Raw genomic sequence first — 23,903 nt, 5'->3', positions numbered from 1 at the left:
GAATTCTGCTGTGCTCACGCCGCGTGCCCACAGACTGCTCACACCCACGGGCGCCTTGTACTTACTTATCCGTTCCGCAGGGTGAGCACTGATGGTGTGACCAGTGCCCAGACTGGCACTGTGGGGAGGGTCAAAAGGCAGGGTATACTCCTGGTGTCAGTGTGCAGGGATGACCACAGCAATCAGGGACAAATTGCTACATGGTTCAAAACGATGTCCTTAAGGGATAGTTGACTTGAAGGAATTCAAAGCTGGTTCCTTCATTCATCGAGTACTCCTGAGTGCCCACCACCTGCCAGGCAGTGTTCCCGCTGCCAGGGTAAAGTGGTGACGACAACTGACATGGGTTCCTGCCCACGTGGACCCTCCTGTCTAGGAGGAAGGACGCTGACAGGAGAGCTGAGAGAGGGGGAGGGGACGCGCAGACCACAGGAAGGAGGGTCCGCCGGGAGGGGAACGAGGGCCCCGGGGAGGCCAGGTGGCCGGTCACCAGCCATCAGCTGCTGCAGCTGCAGCTCCTGCTCAGCCAGCTGTGAGCCACATCGTGCCAGGTGAGAGGACTTTTGCAGAGGAGGTGTCTTGGTTTCCTCAGTCCCCTGGTCGCTAATGGGAGCCCTGCTCTGTAAGTCAGATGCGTGCCCACAGCCCAGGCCTGCCAGGCGAACGGCCCGTCTGGGAACTGACCTCTCGTTCACCCTCCAGTCAGCACTCAGGAATGTGCTGGTTACCACCAGCGTCCTGCACCTGGTGGGCAGGCAGACGTGTGGTCAGAGTCCCCTGAACAGCTGGGAGGGGACAGGCGGGGATGAGAATGGCAAAGGCAGCTTCTGGAAGCTGCCACAGGGAAGATGAAGGCCAGTGAAGCTTGTCCCTCCACTAAGAACACTATTGACTCCTATTTCAAGGAGTCACTATGTGTAACCGTTCAGATCTCCACGTACTTCAAGAGAACTGGTGTCCTTTGTCTCAGCCTGTTGGCATCTTTCCATCCATCACTGATACCCTGGTGGCCACCAGGGCTCCACGGGTGACTGTCAGCGGTGCTGAGAGCTCAGCATGGGCCATGCAGGCAAGGGACAGGGGCTCCTCAATGACCCCCGGGTTCAGGGTGAATGCCACGTGCTGTGTCCACACTGCCAACCAACCCCAGGTGGGGCCCATCAGACCTACGACTGAACCTTCAAAAGCAGAGCCTGGCCTGCCTGTGTCTCCGTGTGAAGAGCAGCCCTCTCTGAGGAGGGCCCGGGCCCGCTGGCCGCAGGGGACTGGAGGACCCCCTGCTGCTCGGACTGGGGCGCTGAAGGAACTGTATCGGGACAGAGTGGGCGCCGACTCAGGAAACACGCGAGAAACCGACCTGTCTGGAGATGGCGAGCTGCAGAGCCAAGTAGAACGCTGCTTGGTGGTCCGTAGGTGACAGACTGTGGGCCCTGAAAAGGAAGTTACGGCTGTTAGTATATGGGCGAGGCATGTTTACTTTCTCTATCATTCACATCTGCCCTTTATACCAAGGCCACACACGTGACTATTGGACGTTTCATTTATACTCTTCTTTGTTCACTGACACGCGCGGCGCACTTTCCCTTTTCTGGACGCAGGTGTGCAGCGCAGCGTCTGTCTGTGCGGCCCAAGCGGCAGCCGGCATCCTGCTGGGAGGAGGAGCCCAGAGAAGACCCGCAGGCCTGAGCTCCGCCCTCCCCGGCACACGGGCACGCCCAGCGGGAGAGGCGCTCACGTCACACTGGGACGTGCTGAGGCCATGTGTGCACTTGGCAAGGTGGCGGTGACTCTGGTTAAGTTTTGCTTTGCCCTTAACGCCACTTCATCCAAATTTCTGGATTACAGAGAAATCACATGAAAATCAAGACCCCGGTGCTGCTTGTAAAAAGAGGCTTGGTTCTCGCTGAACTAATGCTAAGGAGATGAGAAGGCTGTCCCTCCTCTTCTGAAGCTACCACGTCCCACAAAGCTTGCTAATCTGGTTCACGTGACTGACGTGAGACTCCCTGGCTAAACGCTGTGTTCAGTTTTATTAACTGGCCTTTGACACCAGATGGGAAGAGGCTGTACTGGCCTCCTGACCGTTTGCAAACACGGCCATTCTTGCTTTTATGTGGAAGTCAATTGTATTTCACCTCAAGCAACTCAAAATGAGTATACAGACCCAATTCTGTGCTGCAGAGTCTGGAGGGAAGAGAAAAACAAACTTTTACTTTCTTTAAAAGGCACTAGGGAGCAGACTGATTAAAAACGGTGGGGAACAGTGGGGCCCAGATAGTAAACAAACCTTCATGCTGTTCTGTCAACATTCTGTGATTAAAGGAGGATCTTCTAGCAGCAGAAAACAAATTTAGGAAAAAAAAAAAAAGAAAGCCAAATCATTATGGAGTCAACTGTGGCAAACACGCCCAGTGTGGGTTTCTACAGGAACAAGGCCTTTTCACGCCACTGTCCGTCTGCTGTGGGGAAAACAACTGAGAAGTCTTCCGGGGCTTGCCATCAGAAAATGCACCAGGTCCAACAGCCCGGGACAGTGTTTGGACAAGTGCAGCAGCCTGTCCTTTTATTGCTCTCAAGAGCAAAGTGCCCGAAGTCCCCTCCCTGGTTACTTCATCAGCAGCGGCGGCCAGAGAGACAGCCTCGAATTCTTCTCACCTCCGAGTAAGAGGCGCGGGCGTTGGCCTGCGCTGCCCTTTTAAATGTCTCCTTTCTACCAGTGTGCTCCAGTTTTCTTTAGTTATTTCATAAGCGGAAGTTTTTCCATGAATTTGTACATCAAAGAATTATTTTTCTTTGGTGTTCGTAAGAAATGAGATTGAGATGTCATGGTTTCTGTCTCTTCCAATTATTCAGGGAAAATGAATACAAAATTAGTTATGAGGAGACACTGAATTATTTAGCGTTCTTTATTTTCTTGCATTTCTTTCATAATTAATAAAAAGCCAGGTTTCTATAACTCTCAAAAGGATTCCTCAGAGCGATCATTTTCTCAGCCCAGCTTAGACTTTTCACAAGTGAAGTTAGATCAGATCATGGTTGGGTGACTTTTCACCCAACACCAACCAGGTGAAAAGCTGGCAGTGGTCTGGTGAACTCAGGGGAGCGGACAAGGACAGTTCTGGCCCCAGGCCCCACCGGTCTCATCGAATGGTTGACTGTTGGCCAGGGAACTGTGAAGCCAATGGGAAGCTCGAGGGATCTTGGCATTTCTGTGCGGATTTGGGCGACATCTGAATAGCTGCACTCTTAGCTAACAGCGGATATCCCACTGCTAAAGTTCTAACAAGGCACAACTTAAACATACATAGTTTTTAAATCTCATTTTTATAATTTGGCTAATGAGTTAAACTGGCTACTTTAGTCCAGGAAAGAAAAAAAAAAGAATGCCCAATACAATAGAAACAATTGCATGGTGCTGACGTCCCGAGACCCGAACACTTGCTTTAGTCACGCAGAACAACTGGGCCGCTATGCTTCCTAGCACAAAACCACTCCGGAATGCCCACAGCCAGCCTGCTTGACAGGTATCATTAAGCGATGCAGGCAAGAGGAAAGACATGCGTGTTCTTGAAAACTACAAGCCCGCTGAACTCTACACGTGAATACAAAGCAGCCCTGTACACCCCATTCCCATACAGCAGATGTCTGGAGGAGCTAAGAGAAACCCAGAGATCTAAAAATGTCACCACAGGACGCTCACAAAGTGCTTCCCATGTCAAAGCAACCCATACCCACTAACTTAATTTCTCATCCATAAAGAAAGAAATGTTAGACTGCTGGGTCACCAGACCACCTGTCTGTCCACCCACTCATCCATCCATCCATCCACCTACCTATCCATCTGTCCGTCTGTCCTTCCATCCATCTATCCTCCCACCCACCCATGCACCCTCCCACATTATTCAGTACCTATGTGAGGCCAGGCCTGTGCCCGTCTCTGGGGAGCCTGGAGATGAACTGCTCCTTCCCCCCGGAGCCTGAGGAGACCACAGTGACCACTACAATGCAGCAGGAGCAGGGCCGAGAGACGCACGCCAGGCTGCTACTGGAGAGCATGGGCTGGGCCTCCCAGACCACCTGTCTAGAACCCAGGACACCTGGAGGTCCAGACCAGTGCTCATCCAGACTCTGAGTCTAACACGCTCTAGAACGGAACCAAGACTACAGAAAAGGCTGATCACTCTTGACACTGGTTGCTAATATACATACTTTGTAATAAGAATACTATCATTTGCGGGGCATTGCCTATTAAGCATCTGGTCGAAAAACATCCAGCAAAAGAGACAGAGCTAGAAGTGAAATGCTGAGGCCCAGTCTCTCCCATGTCCCCTGCTGCCTTGTTTAGCCAATTCTCCTGGGAGTCCTTTTTAGTACAGATTACAATAGACATTTGATTAGTATATTACTCAGTTCAGAAAGAAATGTACAAACCTGGTTAAATCCATCACTCGGGAACCTCCCATTAGTGACACACAGAGGGTGACCAACTTGTCCTGGTTCGCCCGAAATTTCCCAGGTTTGAGCCCTTAAAGTCCCACGTCTGGGACACTGCTAAGTCCTGACAAACTGGGATGGTTGGTCACTCCATACACACAGATCAGACCACATTCAAACTTAAATTCAAGGTAGGAGGGAGAGAGGTCAATGACGTGAGGCTGTCTGTCACACTGAGTGACAAACATGACGCCCCTCCTCCTGCTGGGCAGCCCGATTTCTGATGCTGGGGGCCAAGTCTCCACAACATGCTGTCAGGTGCTTCCGGGCTTCTCTCTGGGGTGCGAGTGTGCAGGCGCGGCCACACCCCTCCGTTCAGCATCTCTGGAAAGCTTTGTAAAACCACGTGCTTTTTCTCACTAGACGTTTGTATGGGGAAAATGAACTGGCCCAGCTGCTCGGGTTGAGCTCGCGGCTGTACCAGCAGCCAAAGGCCTCAATATTAAGAGTAATGCAAGTGGAGGCCTTCAATCACCAGCTTTTTGATTCACTAGAGAGCAAGCCTTTCTGAATTCTGACTCCAAGCATATAAGAGTTAATTTTTATATACTATATCTGCAACCCCACCCCTTTTTGAGTTATACTCTTTCCTTTTTTAAACAAAAATTGCCAAACAGTAGTAAAAACAGCATTGTTGGGGAGAGGAATTAAATATATAGAAAAAAGAGGCCTCATCTAAGTTGGTTTTCTTTTTTCTTTTTTTTTTGTATTTTTCCGAAGCTGAAATCGGGGAGGCAGTCAGACAGACTCCCGCATGTGCCCGACCAGGATCCACCCCGCATGCCCACCAGGGAGCAATGCTCTCTTCATCTGGGGCGTTGCTCCGTTGCAACCAGAGCCATTCTAGCACCTGAGGCAGAGGCCACAGAGCCATCCTCAGCACCCGGGCCAACTTTACTCCAATGGAGCCTTGGCTTCAGGAGGGGAAGAGAGAGACAGAGAGGAAGGAGAGGGGAAGGGTGGAGAAGCAGATGGGCGCTTCTCCTGTGTGCCCTGGCCGGGAATCGAACCCGGGACTCCTGCACACCAGGCCGACGCTCTACCACTGAGCCAACCGGCCAGGGCCTCATCTAAGTTGTTTTTAAATATTCATTTACATTTAAGAAATAAAACAAGTCATTTGTATTTACTTAAAATTTTTCCTTACAGATCGTTAAGTCTACAATGTATTAGACTGTCCTAGTTAATGTGTGCTTGACACAAAATAATTTTATTTTTTTGAAAAACATTCTTTATTTCACACAAATACAATTTTTTAAAACTTTTAAAAAAATTACTTTTATTCATTTTAGAGAAGAGAGACAGAGAGAGATGGATAGAGAGAAGGGGGGAGGAGCAGGAAGCATCAACTCCCATATGTGCCTTGACCAGGCAAGCCCAGGGTTTTGAACCAGCGACTTCAGTGTTCCAGGTCGACGCTTTATCCACTGTGCCCCAGCAGGTCAGGCCTCACACAAATACAAATTTAGCTTAACCTTCCCCAATAAATCCTGTAGGGTAGTCAGATTTTATTACTCTTTATTCCCACATGAATTAATATTTTAAAAACCTCTTTGAATTAAAATCTCAGTAAAAGGAACAAAAAGGAACTCAGGCCAAGGGAACCGCTGTTATATGAACTTACGGCATCTGACGGCTTAAGGCAGACCACCACTGTGGCTGTTTTTAGAGAGCCGGTGAGATGCGCTGACTTAAGAAAAGTGAAACATGCGACGATCACTTCCTTAGGCGTGCGTGCGTGCGTGCGTGCGTGCGTGCGTCTGACAAACTGAGACTGGAGAATTTAAAGCCCCGAATCATCTGAAATGGAGGTGCTCTCCACACTGCTGAGGCACGCCAGCAGCTCAGCACGACACGGGAGGTCTATGTGCAGATGCGGACTGGTACTTTTTGTCACTGATCAGCCTGGGCCTGGCAAGGGGAGGCACTACCAGCAAGCCTTGTAGGAAACAGAAATGAGATGAACTACCTCACACTAACTGAAATCAGGTGATAGAGATTTGATGAGAAAAGGCACGCGGACACAGCGCAACCTGGAGGCAGCCCCAGCTCTAAGAAAGAAATCTAACAAAGGTTATTAGGTATTGAGAGGTCCTCATGAAACGTTGGTGCAAGTAGCTAAGTTTCTGTTACAATTCCAAGAACGCAATATAATTCATATTTAAAATGAAAGGATCGATAGCAATTATAGATTTGACATCATGGTGCTCTACTTTCAAGCAACAATTTATTCTTGTGATCTATTATAGCGGCAGTAAGAGTAAAATTAGGGCAGTGTGGTTCAGGAGGTACCTGATTAGAGTCAGGAGACCTTATGTGACTCTGGTAACTCTTTCCACTCCTGCATCTCAGTCCCTTACCTGAAGTGAACATAAGACTTGTGCGGTACCTTATCGGTGTGGGAGTGAGGATGAGGTTAAACCAGGGATGTGGAAGGAGATGGTGACACTCAAGTTTTGCTAATTACAAAGCATTCTTTGAATTTCATAAAAGGTACAATGAGGGAGGTGAGCACAAGGTATGATGGAACACGGCAAGTGTGGAAGGGACTTGCTGGCCTGATTCTTAACATAGTGTTTCAGAGACTGTCCTAAAATCTGGCTTTTTCATTTCTTAATAAAAAATATGCAGCTTGACAGATTAAAAAAAAAAGCTAGAAAAAAATGGTCCCCTTTCTAGATGATGACAAATATCTTTAATAAAAGAAATCATCTCCCTAGACATACAAAGTATCTATCTTCTGTGAGCTGAACTAGCCATATTAGGAATGAATAAAATGTGCCCAAATGGATGAACAGATTAAGGATGTGAATTTACACGGCAACAAATGATGCAGTGAGTTCTGAGACTTGTTCAGGGCTTGAGAGACTCCCAGGGGGAAAACACTGTTTACATAATCCTTATAAATATCTCATCCTTTTATACTTCTCATACTTCGGTGCCATTATGTACAGCGGAGAGAAAAGATGAACTCCCACTCACCTCTGAAACGCAAGCAGCGCCTTTCTCTGCAGGACCTCCTGCATCCCTCGCAAGGAAGCTGTGGAAAGGGTGCAGTTAGTCAGTGGCATGGAAGATCAGGGAGCTTTGGACAAATACAAAACTCATCACAGAAATCACAAAACTATATATTCAGTTGGGTTATAAGTAACAATTCTGGGTGCCTATTGCTCAGTCCTGCCCCAGGCACTGTAGAAGACGGGACACGAAGCCCAGGCCAACCGAGGCCCTTGTCCTTGGACATAACTTGGAATGATGCCGAGAGGACAGTGTGAGTTGGATGGCCACTTCTGGTGCTCCCAGGCATAGGGGGCCATCTTTAAAAGATCAGCCAGGCTCCAGAGAGGAGCTCGTCTGTTTTCTCAAGTGTGGGCATATAACTCTTAGGTGAAGCCTGGCTCTACCAGGATGGCACAGAAGGCACTCAAGCACCAATGGTATTGGATTGGATGGCCTTCGGAGATCCTTCTGGCACAGAGAGGCTATGATCCTCAGCCAAAGGCACTAGCTTGATGCCATAAAAGGCCAGTTTAATTCACACTATGCAATGACCAGGACTTTTAGTACCTTGATATGAACACAAGGGATCGACCAGGCAAACCCAACGCTGAAATGGGAAAATCAATTCCAAAGGGCGAGGCCCTCTTGCTGTGAGCTGACACTTCCCCTGCCTATAGCATGTGAGATGGGTCCTTAGGAGTCCGTCCTATGAACTAAAAAAGGTACTTTTAATGGAGCAGGAGACATAGTCCTGGAGGAACCTGTGTATGGCTGGAACTGGAGGGGGGTCCTTCTCTAACAAGTGCAGAGTGGCAGCTCCACCCTGAAGCACACTACGAGTGGCAGAAGGCTGCCCGACGGCTGGATGTGGCTGTTACCCATGGCTAACAGAACAACGGTGACCAAGTCAGAGGGAACCACAGAGGTGACCCAACTGAGTCATGAATGCAAGAGGCCCAACAGGGTCCAAGTACTCTCCTAGAGTAACAGGGCTAATTAGAGGTAGAATCCAAACTAAGACTCCATATGGATAAATACATGGTATTATATTTACACTGCACTGAAAGTCTACCCCAGTGAGACCAATATGCTGGGTATTGCTAATACCTCATGTGTATGTGAAAAATTTGGAAAATATCCATTATTGAAAATCAGTTGATTTTACCTGAAACCTATGTTGTTTTTTTGACAGAGACAGAGAGAGAGTCAGAGAGAGGGACAGATAGGGACAAACATATGGGAAAGGAAGAGATGAGAAGCATCAATTCTTTGTTATGGCTCCTTAGTTGTGCATTGACTGTTTTCTCATATGTGCCTTGACCAGGAGGCTACAACAGAGCAAATGACCCCTGGCTCAAGCCAGCGACCTTGGGCTTCAAGCCAGTGACCTTGGGCTTCAAGCCAGCAACCTTTGGGCTCAAGCCAGAGACCATGGGATCATGTCTATGATCCCATGCTCAAGCCAGCAACCCCACGCTCAAGCCAGCGACCTCGGGGTTTCGAACCTGGGTCCTCTGCATCCCAGTCCGACACTCTATTCACTGTGCCACCGTCTGGTCAGGCAAAACCTATGTATTCTTATTGACCGATGTCAACCCATTAGAAATATTTTTTAAATCAATTGATATGCAAAATTTCTCCAGAGTCTTTGAAATTTTGAGGCAGAGGAAAGAAAGTTGTGGAGTAATTATATATTAAAAACACCCGTGGTAGCAAAACTATAAGAAAAGAAACAGAGAGTGAGCAGGATTAAAGTCAGGGAGCATGTTCTCTGAGGGGCCAGGGGCAGGGAGGGGCACGTGAGGAGCTCCAGGGCCACAAGGTTCCAGCTCCTGAGCAAGGTGGTGGCTCCAAGCATATTTGCCTTCTGGTAATTCATTAAGTTACATAGTTGTTTTTGAAGTTTTTAATATCCTTGTTATATTTAATAATAATTTTTTTTTTGTATTTTTTTGAAGTTGGAAACGGGGAGGCAGTCAGACAGACTCTCGCATGCGCCTGACTGGGATCCACCTGGCACACCCACCAGGGGGCAATGCTTTGCCCATCTGGGGCATTGCTCTGTTGCAACCAGAGCCATTCTAGCGCCTGAGGCAGAGGCCACAGAGCCATCCTCAGCGCCCGGGCCATCTTTGCTCCAATGGAGCCTTGGCTGCAGGAGGGGAAGAGAGAGATAGAGAGGAAGGAGAGGGGGAGGGGTGGAGAAGCAGATGGGCGCTTCTCCTGTGTGCCCTGGCTGGGAATCGAACCCGGGACTCCTGCATGCCAGGCCGATGCTCTACCACTGAGCCAACCAGCCAGGGCTATTTAATAATAAATTTTAAAGGAATAATAGTACAGTTCAGATAAAGAATTTATTGATTTATACTTTCTACAAACATAATGAAAAGTTCATTAATATACAGAACATTTTTAAGCCAGAGCCTGTCCACCAAAACTTTAAGTATATCCAAAACATACACTGTCACTGCGTGGGTATCTGGTGACCTGTCACACTGTGTGCACACACCTGTAAATTAGAATGCACACGTGGAGAAGAGGAAGGTCCTGACCAATCAAAAGCTTCCTGGGAGAGGCTGGCCCTGAACTCTTATATATTCCTGTGCCTAAGACCCAATGTCCCTTCACATGAGGACAGCCCAGCCGAGCGCTGGGACAGGAGCAGGCACAGGCTGGGTTGGGTGGGTTGGCTCTCAGGGCCCCTGCTCACCTTGCCCCTCACGGCGGTGCCCTGCCCCTGCCAGCCGCTCACCTGTGCACCACCAGCCCAGTGCACCTGGAAGAGGGCTGGGGAGCCCTTCCCTCCCATTCTCCACGCAGTGTAAGCAACAAGGACAGCGGCAGCGATGCCCCTTAGGATGGCACAGCAGAACAACCCAGCTTCTATGCCCTCCAAAGACAGAGAGGGAAGTGGGAACCTCGTGGTGCGGACAGGTGGCCGGCCCTGAGTGGGCAGGGCCCATGGGGCGGGGCTGCTCTCACCGTCAGTGGCCTGCAGACTGTACGTGAGCCCCAGAGCTAAGTAGCCTTTGGCCTTGAACTCAGACGTTTTCTCTCCCGCATCAACGACAGTTTTGGCAAACTTTTCAGCCTCTTCCAACTGAAAAACCAGACAAGTTAAAAACAATGATAACCTGCAGAATTTCTAACATGGGTTCCCATAAGCATTGGCTGCCAAAGACAGATTTCTGATGAGTCACTGTACCCTTTCCATCTTTACTTTTTCCTGTTTGGTTCTGTAATTAGGATGTACTAGGTGCTCAGAGGTTGGGCTTTACCTACAGGGGTGGGCAAAAGTAGGTTTACAGTTGTGAGTATACAAAACACAGTTTATTCTTGTTCATTAATTATTGTATTACAGCTGTAGACCTACCTTTGCCTACCCAAGATGTGTAAGACTTGCAATGTTTTGTGTTTGGGTCTTAGCTCTTGGTTTTCTTTCTTTCTTTTTTTTCCACAACATAATGAATCCATTTAGGTTTGGATTCTCTTCCCCACAAGCTGTTAAAAATGTCAAAACTCCGTCTATTACTTTACAACGCACAGCACGTGCACCCGGCTTCAGCAGATGTCGGTGAGAAAACGCGCACCTGGGAAGGTCACCCACAGTGAGACCTTCACACGGTGCACTAGAGGCAAAATGACACGGTTTGCTCCTTCGATACACGGCAAACGTTGATGTTACTGAAGTTGGTGACAGCACACGGGGGCTCATTATACTCTTTACTTCTGTGGCGTAAAGTAAAGAAGTTTTAATAAGATTGGAAAAAATATATATACAGAAAAGATTTGTTATTCTCATCTTTTTTAAAAAATGGCAGGTTTATTCTAGGCGTTGGAGATGCACGTGTCACAGGCGTGAACAAGGCCACTGCCAGAAGGAGCAGCAGAGTCACAGCTGGAAACGGGCAGTTTCAGAGCCGAGGGGCTCGGTCTGCTCCTCCGCCCCCTCCGGCCACCGCCTGCATTGTCCCCATGCTGTGGCTCCAGACTGTCCCGACCTGCATGGACCACACAACACCTTCCCAGCTGTGAGCTTCAGCTGAGAGCCGGCTCTTTCCAAATGTCCTTTCCTCCCACATGTTACCAAGTATAATTTAACAAAGGCAGGATTCTCTCTTCACAGGGCTTACTTTGTCCAGCTGGGTAAGAATAAATGGGGGGAAAATCCAGCGGCAAGGACAACAGTAAAACAAAACCAAAAACCCTTGGCAAGTCATGCCAGTCTTTTGGGGAAATTCTTCTTACTACTAATATTGATATGAAACGAAACAAAATAAATGAAAACTCCACTGTATGCGACAATGATCTAGACCACCATCTCAGCATCTAGCCTGAGTTTTCTATTTCCTACTGAAATGGTGTATATCCGAGGTACTAAAACTGTAACGTCAGCCTGAAATCTGCACCAGCCCATGTGAGGTGGAAGCGGATGTGCAGGTGGAGGTGTGAGGAGCGGGGCCCCCGGAGGGGCTCAAGTGGAGACCCCGGCTCTGCGGACAGCGAGCCCTCAAGTGACACGCTCCCAGTCCTCATCACTTTCACACAGCCACGTGTATCTGAGTGGGAACTCCAGTCCTATCTCGGCATTTCTACTTTTGCAGCACGTTCCCAGGAAATGGAACAGCTTGAGTCCCCCGGGAACACCGCCTGCCAGTCCTGGGGGTGCGTGGGGGGGCCCGAGGAGGCCAGTGTCCAGGGTCCTGCACAGCCCGGGGTTTGGGTTGCTGGAAAGTCACTGTTCTCTCCTCTCAGCGCCCTGGGCACGAAGCAGGCTGGCAGCCCGCCCGTGAGCTGGACTCACCCAGTGCAGGGAGCCCACGCACAGCTTCGCGGCGAGGAGGGGGATGGTGGCGTCGTCGGGCTTCAGCCGGATGCATTCCTTCAGCACCTTCACGGCGCGGGCGGCCTTGGCGCAGGGAGAACATCTCTGTGAGACTCGGCATGTTCGAGGGAACGGAACACTCAGCCTCCCCACGGGGTTCAGCTAGCTGCCCTCCTAATGAGCTTTGCCAACAGGGAGCCCAACCATACAGGGGTCTGGGGACCGTGGCAACTGGAGCTCGGGGCTCCTGAGTGACGGGGTAAACTGGGTAAAACCAGCAGCAATACTCTCCTGGAATCACCCTCATTTTCTCCCCTACTTGTGTAGCCATTATAAAAATAAGAAACAAAGAAAACAGAGGCTATGTTATCATAAAAAATAGACTGTTCAATTTAAAGCATACCATACTAAATTTCTGTATCCATTTAGCCCAAATCATCTTAGAGCACAGAATTAACAATTCACTAAATGGCCCAAATTAATTCTCTTCACTGAGGATGGACCACATGGAAGGTACTCTATTAAGCGCCTTGTGGGTATTATCTCATTTACCTGACAACCACTCTGTGAGTAGGTCCTGTTATGACTACATTTTACTGAAGGGGAAACTGAGATGCCAAGCGACCTGCCTTGGGTCACACGGCCCGGACCCCCACTCCAGCAGTGGGCTCCTAAGCTGCCGCTTCCAACTAACAGCGTCCACTGCCTGATCGAATGAATTGCTAACGAGAACTAAAAGATTTCCTCTCTGGAGTAAGTTTATTCTCCCATATGAATAAAAGGGCCGGTGTGAAGAAATGGGCCTAAGTTTAAGCCACAACTTCACAGGACAAAGTTACAATGTCTAGAAAAAGGCATGTATTTCAGAGTTGTTCTTCTCAATTGTGTGTCCATGTTGGCCCCCAAATAATTAAACATGACTGTTCCTTTACAAAGGACCACAGGGCAGTTTCAAAGGGCTGCTTTAGACTTCTGTGGGGTAGTGCATCAGCCCTGGGTTCAAGGGCATCGTGCCCTCATAGAGAGCTGGGACATGCAGCACAACGGGGGACTCACTTTTCCGGCGGCCATGAGTGACAGCGCGAACTGGTACCAGAGGTGGAACTCCTCAAAGGCAAACTTCATGGCTCTTTCTAAGCACTGGTTTGGAGAGAGGAACAAAAGCACACGCCTGAGAATGTGAGCTTGTGTCTGTGCGCACTAAGGTAAGAACTACAAATCTGCTCTCCTGAACGCTTACAACGGAGTCTCCCACCAAGCCCCGCCTGCGGCGCCCCACAGGGGGGTACGCTGTGCAAGAAGCCAGGACGACCCGCCGTGGACTAGAACACAGGCCCTGACCTCGAGCAGTGTTCCACCCAGTGCAAGGAAAGAGGCAGGTGCATAAACAGCTCAAATCCTGGGCCCTAGCGGACAAGCGCCCCAAAGCGGGAAACACCCCGTGCTGCGGCAAAGCGGCCACGGGACTCGGGAACGGTGCCCGGGAAGAGCAGCACTCGAGCTGGGCCTTGCTTAATGAGAAGAAAAAAAACCACAGCTGTGGTCTGGAAATGGCACGCCAGGAAGAGGCATGAACACCAGGCTGTGTCTTCACTTGGTGATCGCAAGTGGTCCAGTGTAAACCCCGCCTAGGGCCCACAGGCAGGAAGGGGAGCATGCTGGAGGGCAGGCCTGGGCTGTGGTCACGTCACTGAGAGCCTGGCACGGCAGCTCCTCTTCAAAACTGTTCCCCCTCCCCTGTGCTCCTCCTGTTCATAACTATAGGTACATCAACGTGACTGTCTCACCCTCCTGCCCCAGCCCTGCCTGGTCCCATTATGAGAAACTCTCAAGGGCAGATTCCTGGCTCCTTATCTCCTCAGTGGCTGCCCGTGGTGGGTAACCTACAAATCATTCACTCCTGGTCGGCGAGGGGCCTCTGGTTTCTGCTGAGGGACATGAAGACATCAGAGCTTTAGAAAGGTCACGGGTTGGGTGTGTGTGTGTGCTGTGCGACCAGAATGCAAACAGGCCAGGAACGAAGCGGGTAGAATGGTCCCAGAACCTCAGAACCAAGAAATGTGTCTGAGTTGCAATCAGCAAGGACAGGCCACCCAAGGAAGGGGCAGGGTGGCTGGCAAAGCACAGAAACTGACAGGTCCTCCGAAGTCTGGCCTGCATGCCCAGCAGCAACCCACGGCAGAGCAAGCCCTGTGTATACACGTGTGTGTGTGTGTGTGTGTGTGTGTGTGTGTGTGTTTAGAAGAAAGACAGAGAGAGAGATAGAGAGTTTTTAGAATAAAGGAAAAATGGGGAAGAAAGGTGTTTTATTAGTGATTTTGATATGGAATATAATGATTTGAGATGTCACGTGGTAATTTACTAGAGATAATTCGACTCAATCTGGATCTTCAAGAAAAAGATCTAACAAAATGCATATGTTTGAGCTGAAAGAAATCTAAAAAGGATAAATAATAGGAAATATATCCTATGTTCATGGGTTAGAAAACTTACATCGCTAAGATGTCAATATTACTCAAAGCAATTAACAGATTCAATGCAATCCCCATTAAAATCCAATGACATTTTTGCCGAAATAGAAAAACTCATCCTAAAACTCATCCTAAAAATCTCAAGGGATTCCAAAAAGCCAAACAATCTTTAAAAAGCACAGAGCTATGCTCTGGTTGGCTGGCTGCTCAATGGTTACAGCATCATCCCTAAGCACAGAGGATGCCTGGTCAGGGCACATACAGACAGGAACAGATTGATGTTCCTGTCTCTGTCTCTCTCCTTTTCTTTCTGGCTAAAATCAATAAATTTAAAAAAAAAAGGAAAGAGCTAGAAGACTCACATTTCCTGATTTCAAGCTTACTACAATGTTACAGTAATCAAAATTGTGTGGTACTAACAGACCCAACCGAATGGAAAGCAGGGACTCAGATAGACACTGGTACACTGATGGTTCACAGCAGCATTATTCACAGTAGCCTACATGTAAACACAACCCAAGTGCCCATCAATGGAAGAATGGATGAACGAACATGATGTATACATACACTGGAATGTTATTCAGCCTTCACAAAAGAGGAAATTCTGACCAACTGAGGAGATAAAAGAGGTCCCAGAGGACTACAGAGACCCAGGTCCCTGGAACAAGCTGGCCCCTAATGGAAGGTCTTCTCTTAAGGAGGCAGATTCTTAGAGATGAGAGAGGAAGACCCTTCAGGAAATGCGCTGCCCAGCCACTGGTTCTCAGTCAAGATGGAATGAAAGGGTTGCTGGGAGGAAAGAAAAAGGTTAGGGCTAGGAGTTTTTAATAAGAAAAGAAAAGGCCCTGGCCAGGTGGCTCAGTGGATAGACCATTGTCCCAGCACACTGAGGTCGCAGGTTCGACCCCTGGTAGGACACATATGAGAAGAACCACAGAGTGCACAACCACACGGAACACCTGAGTGGAACGAGTTGATGCTTCTCTTTCTCCCTTCCTCTTTTTCTCTTTCTCTCCCTTCTTCTTCTTCTCTCAAATCAATGGGGGAAAGTTTTTTTTTAAAAAAGAATTAAAAAGCTTTAACCGAAAGCACAGCTTTACCCTGGAGGGGCAGAAAGCTCACTGCAGGGTCACTTCAAAGACTGGTGTGGACAGGCAGTGGGCTGGGGCACCGGCTCCGTGTTCTGTGGGGACGCTCTGTGCTCAGCCTGAAAGCAGAGGAAGATGGCAGAGCTCTCGGGATTAGTGGGTGGACGTGAGGGACGGTAGCTGGGGACTGAGAGCAAAGGCACCCAGGGAGGGTGACAAACTGGAGAGCATGATAAAACAGAAAGCAAGGCGGTGGGAGAGAGGAAAAAGAACTCCAGAATTTTAAATGCTATTTACGGAGATGGTCACAGTAAATAACATGCTAGCTGGTTTCCTGTGCAAACACCCCCAGGTGGAAAGACATTAAAAAGAGAAATAAGAACAGTTACTAAGCAACTGCTCTATGCCTACTGATGACACAGGGGGTTATCTGTAGACCCGGGTCAGATGGACACTCGTCCCGCATTTTGATCACACTACAACATGTTCGCCACAGCCTCGGGCAGTCACGTGACTCCATTCTGGATAAGTGATGTGAGCAGAAGCTGTGGAGTGAGGGCCCCAGGACAGCGCTCTCAGAGGGTACCCTCTGCTGGTGTACACTTGGCCCTCAGCCTGGGCCATGCCTTCTGCCTGGGACACAGACTGATGCTGGTGGTGGGGCAGCAGGACCTGAGAAACCAGAGGGCAAAGGCCACTCTAGAACAGTGGTCCCCAACCCCCGGGCACATACGTGACCGGTCCATGAGCCATTTGGTACCGGTATACAGAGAAAGAATAAAGAACTTACATTATTTCCATTTTATTCATATTTAAATCTGAACGATGTTTTATTTTTTTTAAATAACCAGATTCCCTCTGTTACATCCGTCTAAGACTCACTCTTAACGCTTGTCTCGGTCACATGATACATTTATCCATCCCACCCTAAAGGCCAGTCCATGAAAATATTTTCTGATATTAAACCAGTCCATGGCCCAAAAAAGGTTGGGGACCACTGCTCTAGAATGACTGGGCAGTAGGAGAAAGAGTTGGGCCCCCGATACCATGAGATGCTGCAGCCTCTCACCAGACGGCTACTTGTGGGGGGCACAATAAACTCCTATTTGGTTAAGTCACTATGAGTCCACTTTGTTAATTACATCTGGATACACCTCTCTGATTACAGGCACTAAATGGCAGAGCTGGAATCTGAACCTGACCCCAGAGTCCTCTTCTCTGCTACATTGATAAGCAACAGGAAACCATTACTGTGCCTTTGAGAAGCACAGAGAGGGAACAATACTAACCCAAAAGGTTAACTAGGCAGGATGGGGTCGCAGGGAAGCCCTAGTCCAGGTGTGGGGTGGTACGGGCTGGCAACAAGAGGGGAATACAGGTGTCACGGAGGGAACCTGAGCAACGAAAAGCAACAGTACTTAGAAACGGACTTATAGAAGGGGTGAGGGATGATGGAGGAGGAAACAGAACTGATCATCACACTGGCTGAGGTTAAGCATGTGGAGAGAAGAGGTCAATGATGACCAAAAATGAGGTTTGTTCTGGCAGCTCCACTCAACTACTTCACTGCAATATTACCAAAAAGTACTTAAATATATACACAGAAACGTTCCAACGTTCAAATGCTTTTGCCCCCTTTTGCTAGGATGATAAATATCAACTGTTTTCCTGATAAACAAAAGGATTTTAGCCTCTGAAACAGTCTGTTCTGAATCAGAATCTAGATGCTATAAATAAGGGTGCGTCTTTATTATCTTCTGTGCCAGAGGCTGATACACTCCTTACACTCAGTGAAAAACACGTCTGGGAAGCCTCATGGGTGTGAAGCTTCATTCCAGGTGTTGTAGGAAAACACCAGCCCTCATCAAAAGTACACTCAGCCTGACCGGCGGTGGATAGAGCAGGGGTCCCCAAACTACGGCCCGCGGGCCACATGCGGCCCCCTGAGGCCATTTATCCGGCCCCCATCGCACTTCCGGAAGGGGCACCTCTTTCATTGGTGGTCAGTGAGAGGAGCACATTGACCATCCCATTAGCCAAAAGCAGGCCCATAGTTCCCACTGAAATACTGGTCAGTTTGTTGATTTAAATTTACTTGTTCTTTATTTTAAATATTGTATTTGTTCCCGTTTTGTTTTTTTACTTTAAAATAAGATATGTGCAGTGTGCATAGGGATTTGTTTATAGTTTTTTTTTATAGTCCGGCCCTCCAACGGTCTGAGGGACAGTGAACTGGCCCCCTGTGTAAAAAGTTTGGGGACCCCTGGGATAGAGCGTCCACTTGGGATGCTGAGGTCCCAGGTTCGAGACTCTGAGGTCGCTAGCTTGAACATGAAATCATAGATGTGACCCCATGGTCACTGGCTTGAGCAAGGGGTCACTGGCTCAGCTGGAGTCCCCAGTCAAGGCATGTATGAGGAGCAATCAATGAACAACTAAAGTGACAGAACTATGAGCTGATGCTTCTTATCTCCCTTCCTGTCTGTCTGTCTCTCCTGATAAAAAAAAATAAAAAAATAAAAAATAAAAACCTTACTAGAGTAGACTCAGAATCCTGGGGCTATAAGGGAACTTGGGAAGCATCCAACCTTTTTGGGGCCACGGACTGGTTTAATGTCAGAAAATATTTTCATGGACTGGCCTTTAGGGTGGGACGGATAAATGTATCACGTGACCGAGACAAGCGTCAAGAGTGAGTCTTAGACGGATGTAACAGAGGAAATCTGGTCATTTTTAAAAAATAAAACATCGTTCAGACTTAAATATAAATAAAACAGAAATAATGTAAGTTATTTATTCTTTCTCTGCGGACTGGTACCAAATGGCCCACGAACTGGTACTGGTCCACGGCCCGGGGGTTAGGGACCACTGATCTAGGTGACACCCTCAAAGTAGAGGACATTTGTCATTTTGGCTGCCTATCACCTCAAGTCTCTTCTTTTTGTTTTATTTTTTGGGGGGAGGCACCCTAGATAGAAGGGAAGCAGCCTCTCTGCTTCCCAATAACAGGAGTGCCACGTGGCCCAAACAGGGCCAATCAGACGCTCCCACCAGCACTCTGCCTCCGGAGCTAGTGAGGCCCGGGGAGACCCATGGTGGTTATTCCCAGTGGCCAGATCTGGGAGGCCGCAGAAGCAGAAGGGTTGTTAGAGATGCTCCAGAGAAAGCTGGCCTCCTTAATTTCTGCTCACACCAGTGTCCAGCCTTCTGCAGATCCTGTGCTCACCTAGATAAATGCCATTCTGCTTGAGTTCACCAGCCAGGCTCTGTGACTTACAACCAAGGCCTGGAAGGTACCGCAGGCCAATGCTTCAGGCCCCCTTCTAACAGCCCCTACCTTTTATCTCCCAACAAGTAGTTTCTCCCAAGAGCCTTCCAGAATAGGAGATTCACAACCTGAATATTAGCTAGAAATAATCTAGGCACCACTACAGAATAAGTGTATAAATTTGGACAAGTCAAAACTTCTGGATTTTGACCTCTCTATACCCAGACTCCTCGCTGTAAAATGGGAAATGATAGTAATTAATGTGGAGAGTTATCAAGCAGAATAAATCACTTACTACATATAAGCATAATTAGTTAATATATATAAGCATAGTACCTTGGATACAAGCTAGTAAGTGCTAGGTAAAGGTTAGCCATGACCTCTTTTTAAAAACTAAACATTCATATATTAAGAAAGAAAACTGCATAATATCTATCACTTTACCCAACTTTAATATATGAATATTCAAATTTGTAATGCATTATATCAGAAATAATTATATGTTTTACCAAGGATTCCGTCTGAGACTCTTGAAAAGAGCAGACAACTTTATGGAACCAGACTAGAATATGTTATTTATTTCCCTATCAAGTGGTATAGACTAAATGTTTACGTCCCTCCCCCAATTCATATGTGGAAACCTAACCCCCATGTGATGATGTCAGAGGGTGGGGCCTCTGGGAGGTAACTGAGTCATGAGGGCAGAGCCCCCATAAATAGGATCCTTGTAAAGAGGAGGGACCCCTGTTCCTCTCACCACGTGAGCACACAGCAGGAAGCTGGCAGCCCGTCAGCCAGCAGTGGGCCTTCGCAGACATCGAATACGTTGGCTCCATGATCTTGGCCTTCCAGCCTTCAGAACCGTGAGGAATAAACGTATGCTGTCCATAAGCCACCCAGCCGGTGTTGTCTGGTTGCAGCCACCCGGGCGAACTGGGACAGCGAGGGCGGTGCTGCCGGAACTACATACTCCGCCTTCCCAAGGTTGCCTGGGGGGGGGGGGGTTGTCCGCAGCCCACAAGGTATGAACAAGTACCAGGACGTCCCACCGCTCACGGACGAGGACGCTGGAGCACAGACCCGTGTTACGTGGCCACGCCAGCTCTCAGCGGGCTCCGGTGGAGCAGGGTCTGAACCCAGGCAGTCTGGTTTGAGTGGGAGCTCTGAGCACAGCACTCTGCTGCCCCTGATGTGCCATTCACACTTAACTTCCCAGGCCCACTCCTGCTGCAGGAAGCAAAATATAGCTAAATAATGGCCCTAAGAATGCCACCGGTGCCCTGAATTATTTCTGAGACCAGCAAGACTTTTTCCGGCTAACAGGCCCTTGCTCCCGTGGCCTTTCTGGGACTGCCAAGGCTGCTAAGGACAGCAGTCTGTCCAGCTTGCAGAATCTGCAGGAAACTTCGCAGACCCCACAACACCCACCAGCGCTTCCGCGCCGGGACGCTGTGTCCCCAGCCTACCTCAGGGCTCAGTGTACGTGAGTCAAGCACTTACTCTCCACTCACTGCTGCGTCTCCCACAGACCCCTCCCTGCTCGGGCCTTTCTCATGCCTGAAACCACCCACACGCCACAGCGAGCCATGGGGTGTCACAGGGAGCTGAGGAAGACAAGACAACAGTTACACATTAGCCCTTGACACTCCTGAAGTCTCAATGCCAAGCACACGGCTTGCTATATAACCTGTCTTCCTCTATGTTCTGTAAACATCAGGATTATGTAACTCCCTAAGCAGCTCGGGTCAATACCCCTCAGTCGCCAAAAGAGGCCTGCTCCCAGAGAATGCCTCTAAGAAATAAAGGAACTTGGTATGTCACGAGGCCATCTGCTACCCGCAACATCTGCCCCATAACCGGGGGTGCCGGCTCACCCTCATTTTGTTCGACTATCCCTTTTAAGTATCTTAATCGTATCTGTATGTGACAGAATAGAAATCGCTAGCTTTAATAGACTGAGGAGATTGGGAGCAGAATATATGTTTAAAATAAAAATAAAGTAAAATAAGAGCATTCACATTTTAATAATGGGTCCGGTCTAAAAAAAGTACTGATGAAACGAACTTTTAAAAGGTCACACATGTTTTGTGCATGTTGGGGGCATTTAAGAGAATGCTTCAATCACCCAGGTCCAGCATGGCTGCTGGCCGGGGAGGGGACAGCGAGGCAGGCAGGGGCCGAGGACAGCAGGCGCATGGCTCTGAGGCCAGACTGCCCAGGCCTAACCCAAACCCCTCACCCACCAGCCACAGGGGGATGGGCTACACGAAGTAATGCATGTGAACTGCTTAGAAGAGGATCTGGCACAGAATGAAAGCTACAAATATGTTACTTTGTTTATGGTACAAAGAGGTAGCAGATCCTTGGAGTTCGGGGTTCTATCTGAAGGAGAATATCGTGGAGAAAGAGGATTCTGGGAAGGGGGTTGGGCGCCCGTGGATGGCTGAGGGAGAGGGGCGGAGCCTCTGAGGGGCAGGGGGAGATGTGAGTAGACTGGCCCTTTATCACTCCTGGTGTCCAGAGGAGATAACAGTGTGGGCCTGGAGGAAGGGTCATGGGGTCCAATCCAGGTCTGCCGACCCTGAGTCATCCACACAAAACAGCGGGTGACACCTCCAAATATCCCCCTTACCAGAAAGGAAGATAGATTTGGCAGTAGTAGTATTCCTACCAGGAAAGACAGGCCTGTTCGCTGCAACCATCACACGACTGCCACCTCTCCAAAGCCCAGATAACATTCACTTAATACCACAAATACTTGGTAGAACAACAGTTAGACTCTAGACGGCATCGTAATCATTAAGAGTGGTAGTCAAAATGTCCCTTATAAGAATGTTTCCTCAGGTGGCCAAAGCTTCTCCTTCCCAGGCTTTTATTTTGGCTTTTCATAAATCAGCCACCTCCGAGGGGCGGCAGGAACGAGCAGCCCTTCTGGCACCAGGGCAGGATTTAGCAATTACCTTCCCGGTAAGCAGCGCCCGATCACACGAACTGGGTGCATGGCCGCGCCAGCTGGACAATCCCACAGCAAGGAGAAGCCAAGGCCTATTTTTGGAATTCGAGAGTGAGATTCGGCATCCAAAAACCCATGGAGGCAGGGACAGGAATAAAACAATCAGATTTCACCTTAAATTTAGCCTGGAGCTTATGTCTAAAATTCATCACTATTAAAATAGGACAAATAACATGGTGAACCGTGGTCATTAATCACCTTCATGGACAGGTTGGCTGAATCCTAACAGTTGTCATAACATCGATCCTTCAATCGATTGGGAAGATTTCTTTTTCTACGTTCTTGTTCCTTAATGAGTCAGCTAATGAATGTAATTCCTGGCAGCTGTGTTGACAATGTTTTTACATTGAACATGGTATGTGAATAATATTTCGTGTCTGTATTTTTGCAATAAAAACACAAAGCAACTTAGACATTCAGGACTATTATCTTAGACCCACAGAATGACAGAGAGCATATTTAGACCTTTGAGATGATCTGGATCCATTCCTGCTTTATGGATGAGGATACCCAGACCCAGAGAGGAGGCAGGACCTGCCCAGGGCCACACAGCAGCAGACCTGGAATTAGAACCCAGGTCTTATGATGCTCAGTTCAGAGCCCTGACCTCTGAATTAACCCTCTGAGTAGTACGAACATTCATGTACATCCCTCATGCCTCCTGACCATCCAGAGGAACTGGAACTAACTTCATTTTTTCGGAAAAAAAAAAACAAAATCTCCCAGGGTTCAGCGAGTGTGAAAAAAAACTCACTACTCAAAGCGTTAACTAAAAACAAACAAAACAAAATATAAATCACAGTGGAATTCTAGAGATCTGGTCCACAGGAGCCTAGAGTCCAGGAAGAGCTTCTAGAAAGCGTGCTGACAGGGCTCTCACCACAGAGACAAGCCCCTCCCAGGCCAGGCTCTGAGAAAACACGGGCGGTGCCCACCAAACCTTGCTCTGATTTTTCTCCCCTTAAATTAAAATAGTGCAAACCCCACATTCATTCCCCTCTCCTATTTCTCTCTTTGCTTTAAAACAGCAACCCTGCTCCAGGCAGAGGAGACTCCAAGTTTGATTGCTTTGGAAACTCAAACTAAAGGCCCCCCTTGCCACTGGCCACGGCGGGAGGAGTAGAGAGTGGGTTGTTTTTCAAAGGTCACAGATTTTATTATAAAGCTGAATGCTGGGCGTGCCACACTACAGCATGCTCTCTGCTCAACTAGACCAGGGCATGCGGCCCCGAGGCCATTTATCCGGCCCCCACCGCACTTCCAGAAAGGGTACCTCTCTCATTGGTGGTCAGTGAGAGGAGCATAGTTCACATTGAAATATTGGTCAGTTTGTTGATTTAAATTTACTTGCTCTTTATTTTAAATATTGTATTTGTTCCCGTTTTGTTTTTTTATTTTAAAATATGATATGTGCAGTGTGCATAGGGATTTGTTCATAGTTTTTTTATAGTCCGGCCCTCCAATGGTCTGAGGGACAGTGAACTGGCCCTCTGTGTAAAAAGTTTGGGGACCCCTGAACTAGACCATGCAACTTGATCAAGTCTGCACCCGAGTGAAGGATCTCCAGGGTCCTCCTCAAATACTAGACACTCCACCTGCTGTTTGGCTGATAGAGTTGTTCTTCATTATTTTTGCAAAATGACTCCCTGAATTCAAGAAATGGACATTTCATTCCTCTCCTCCTCCCTCTTCAGCTGCCTCTCACCTGATGGTCTGTCTGTTTTCAGTGTCTCTCCTGGCGGGG

The 23,903-nt window shown here is 48.5% G+C and overlaps 1 protein-coding gene across 4 annotated transcripts in view; it reads right to left on the bottom strand.

Moving 5' to 3' along the window:
* Window positions 1–23,903, bottom strand: part of TTC7B (tetratricopeptide repeat domain 7B) — a 243,200-nt gene that overhangs the window by 95,013 nt on the left and 124,284 nt on the right. For all 4 annotated transcript variants that reach the window (XM_066273807.1, XM_066273808.1, XM_066273810.1 and 1 more), the window contains exons 10-14: window positions 13,376–13,459; window positions 12,299–12,403; window positions 10,477–10,594; window positions 7,477–7,534; window positions 1,358–1,430 (exon numbers count right to left, since the gene is read on the bottom strand). In XM_066273807.1, coding sequence (XP_066129904.1) covers window positions 1,358–1,430; window positions 7,477–7,534; window positions 10,477–10,594; window positions 12,299–12,403; window positions 13,376–13,459 — 438 coding nt within the window. The remainder of the gene's footprint in view (window positions 1–1,357; window positions 1,431–7,476; window positions 7,535–10,476; window positions 10,595–12,298; window positions 12,404–13,375; window positions 13,460–23,903) is intronic.

The sequence above is a fragment of the Saccopteryx bilineata genome, chromosome 4, assembly GCF_036850765.1.
Source record: "Saccopteryx bilineata isolate mSacBil1 chromosome 4, mSacBil1_pri_phased_curated, whole genome shotgun sequence".
NCBI classification, from domain to species: Eukaryota; Metazoa; Chordata; class Mammalia; order Chiroptera; family Emballonuridae; genus Saccopteryx; species Saccopteryx bilineata.
This window is presented reverse-complemented; position numbering and strand designations above follow the sequence as displayed.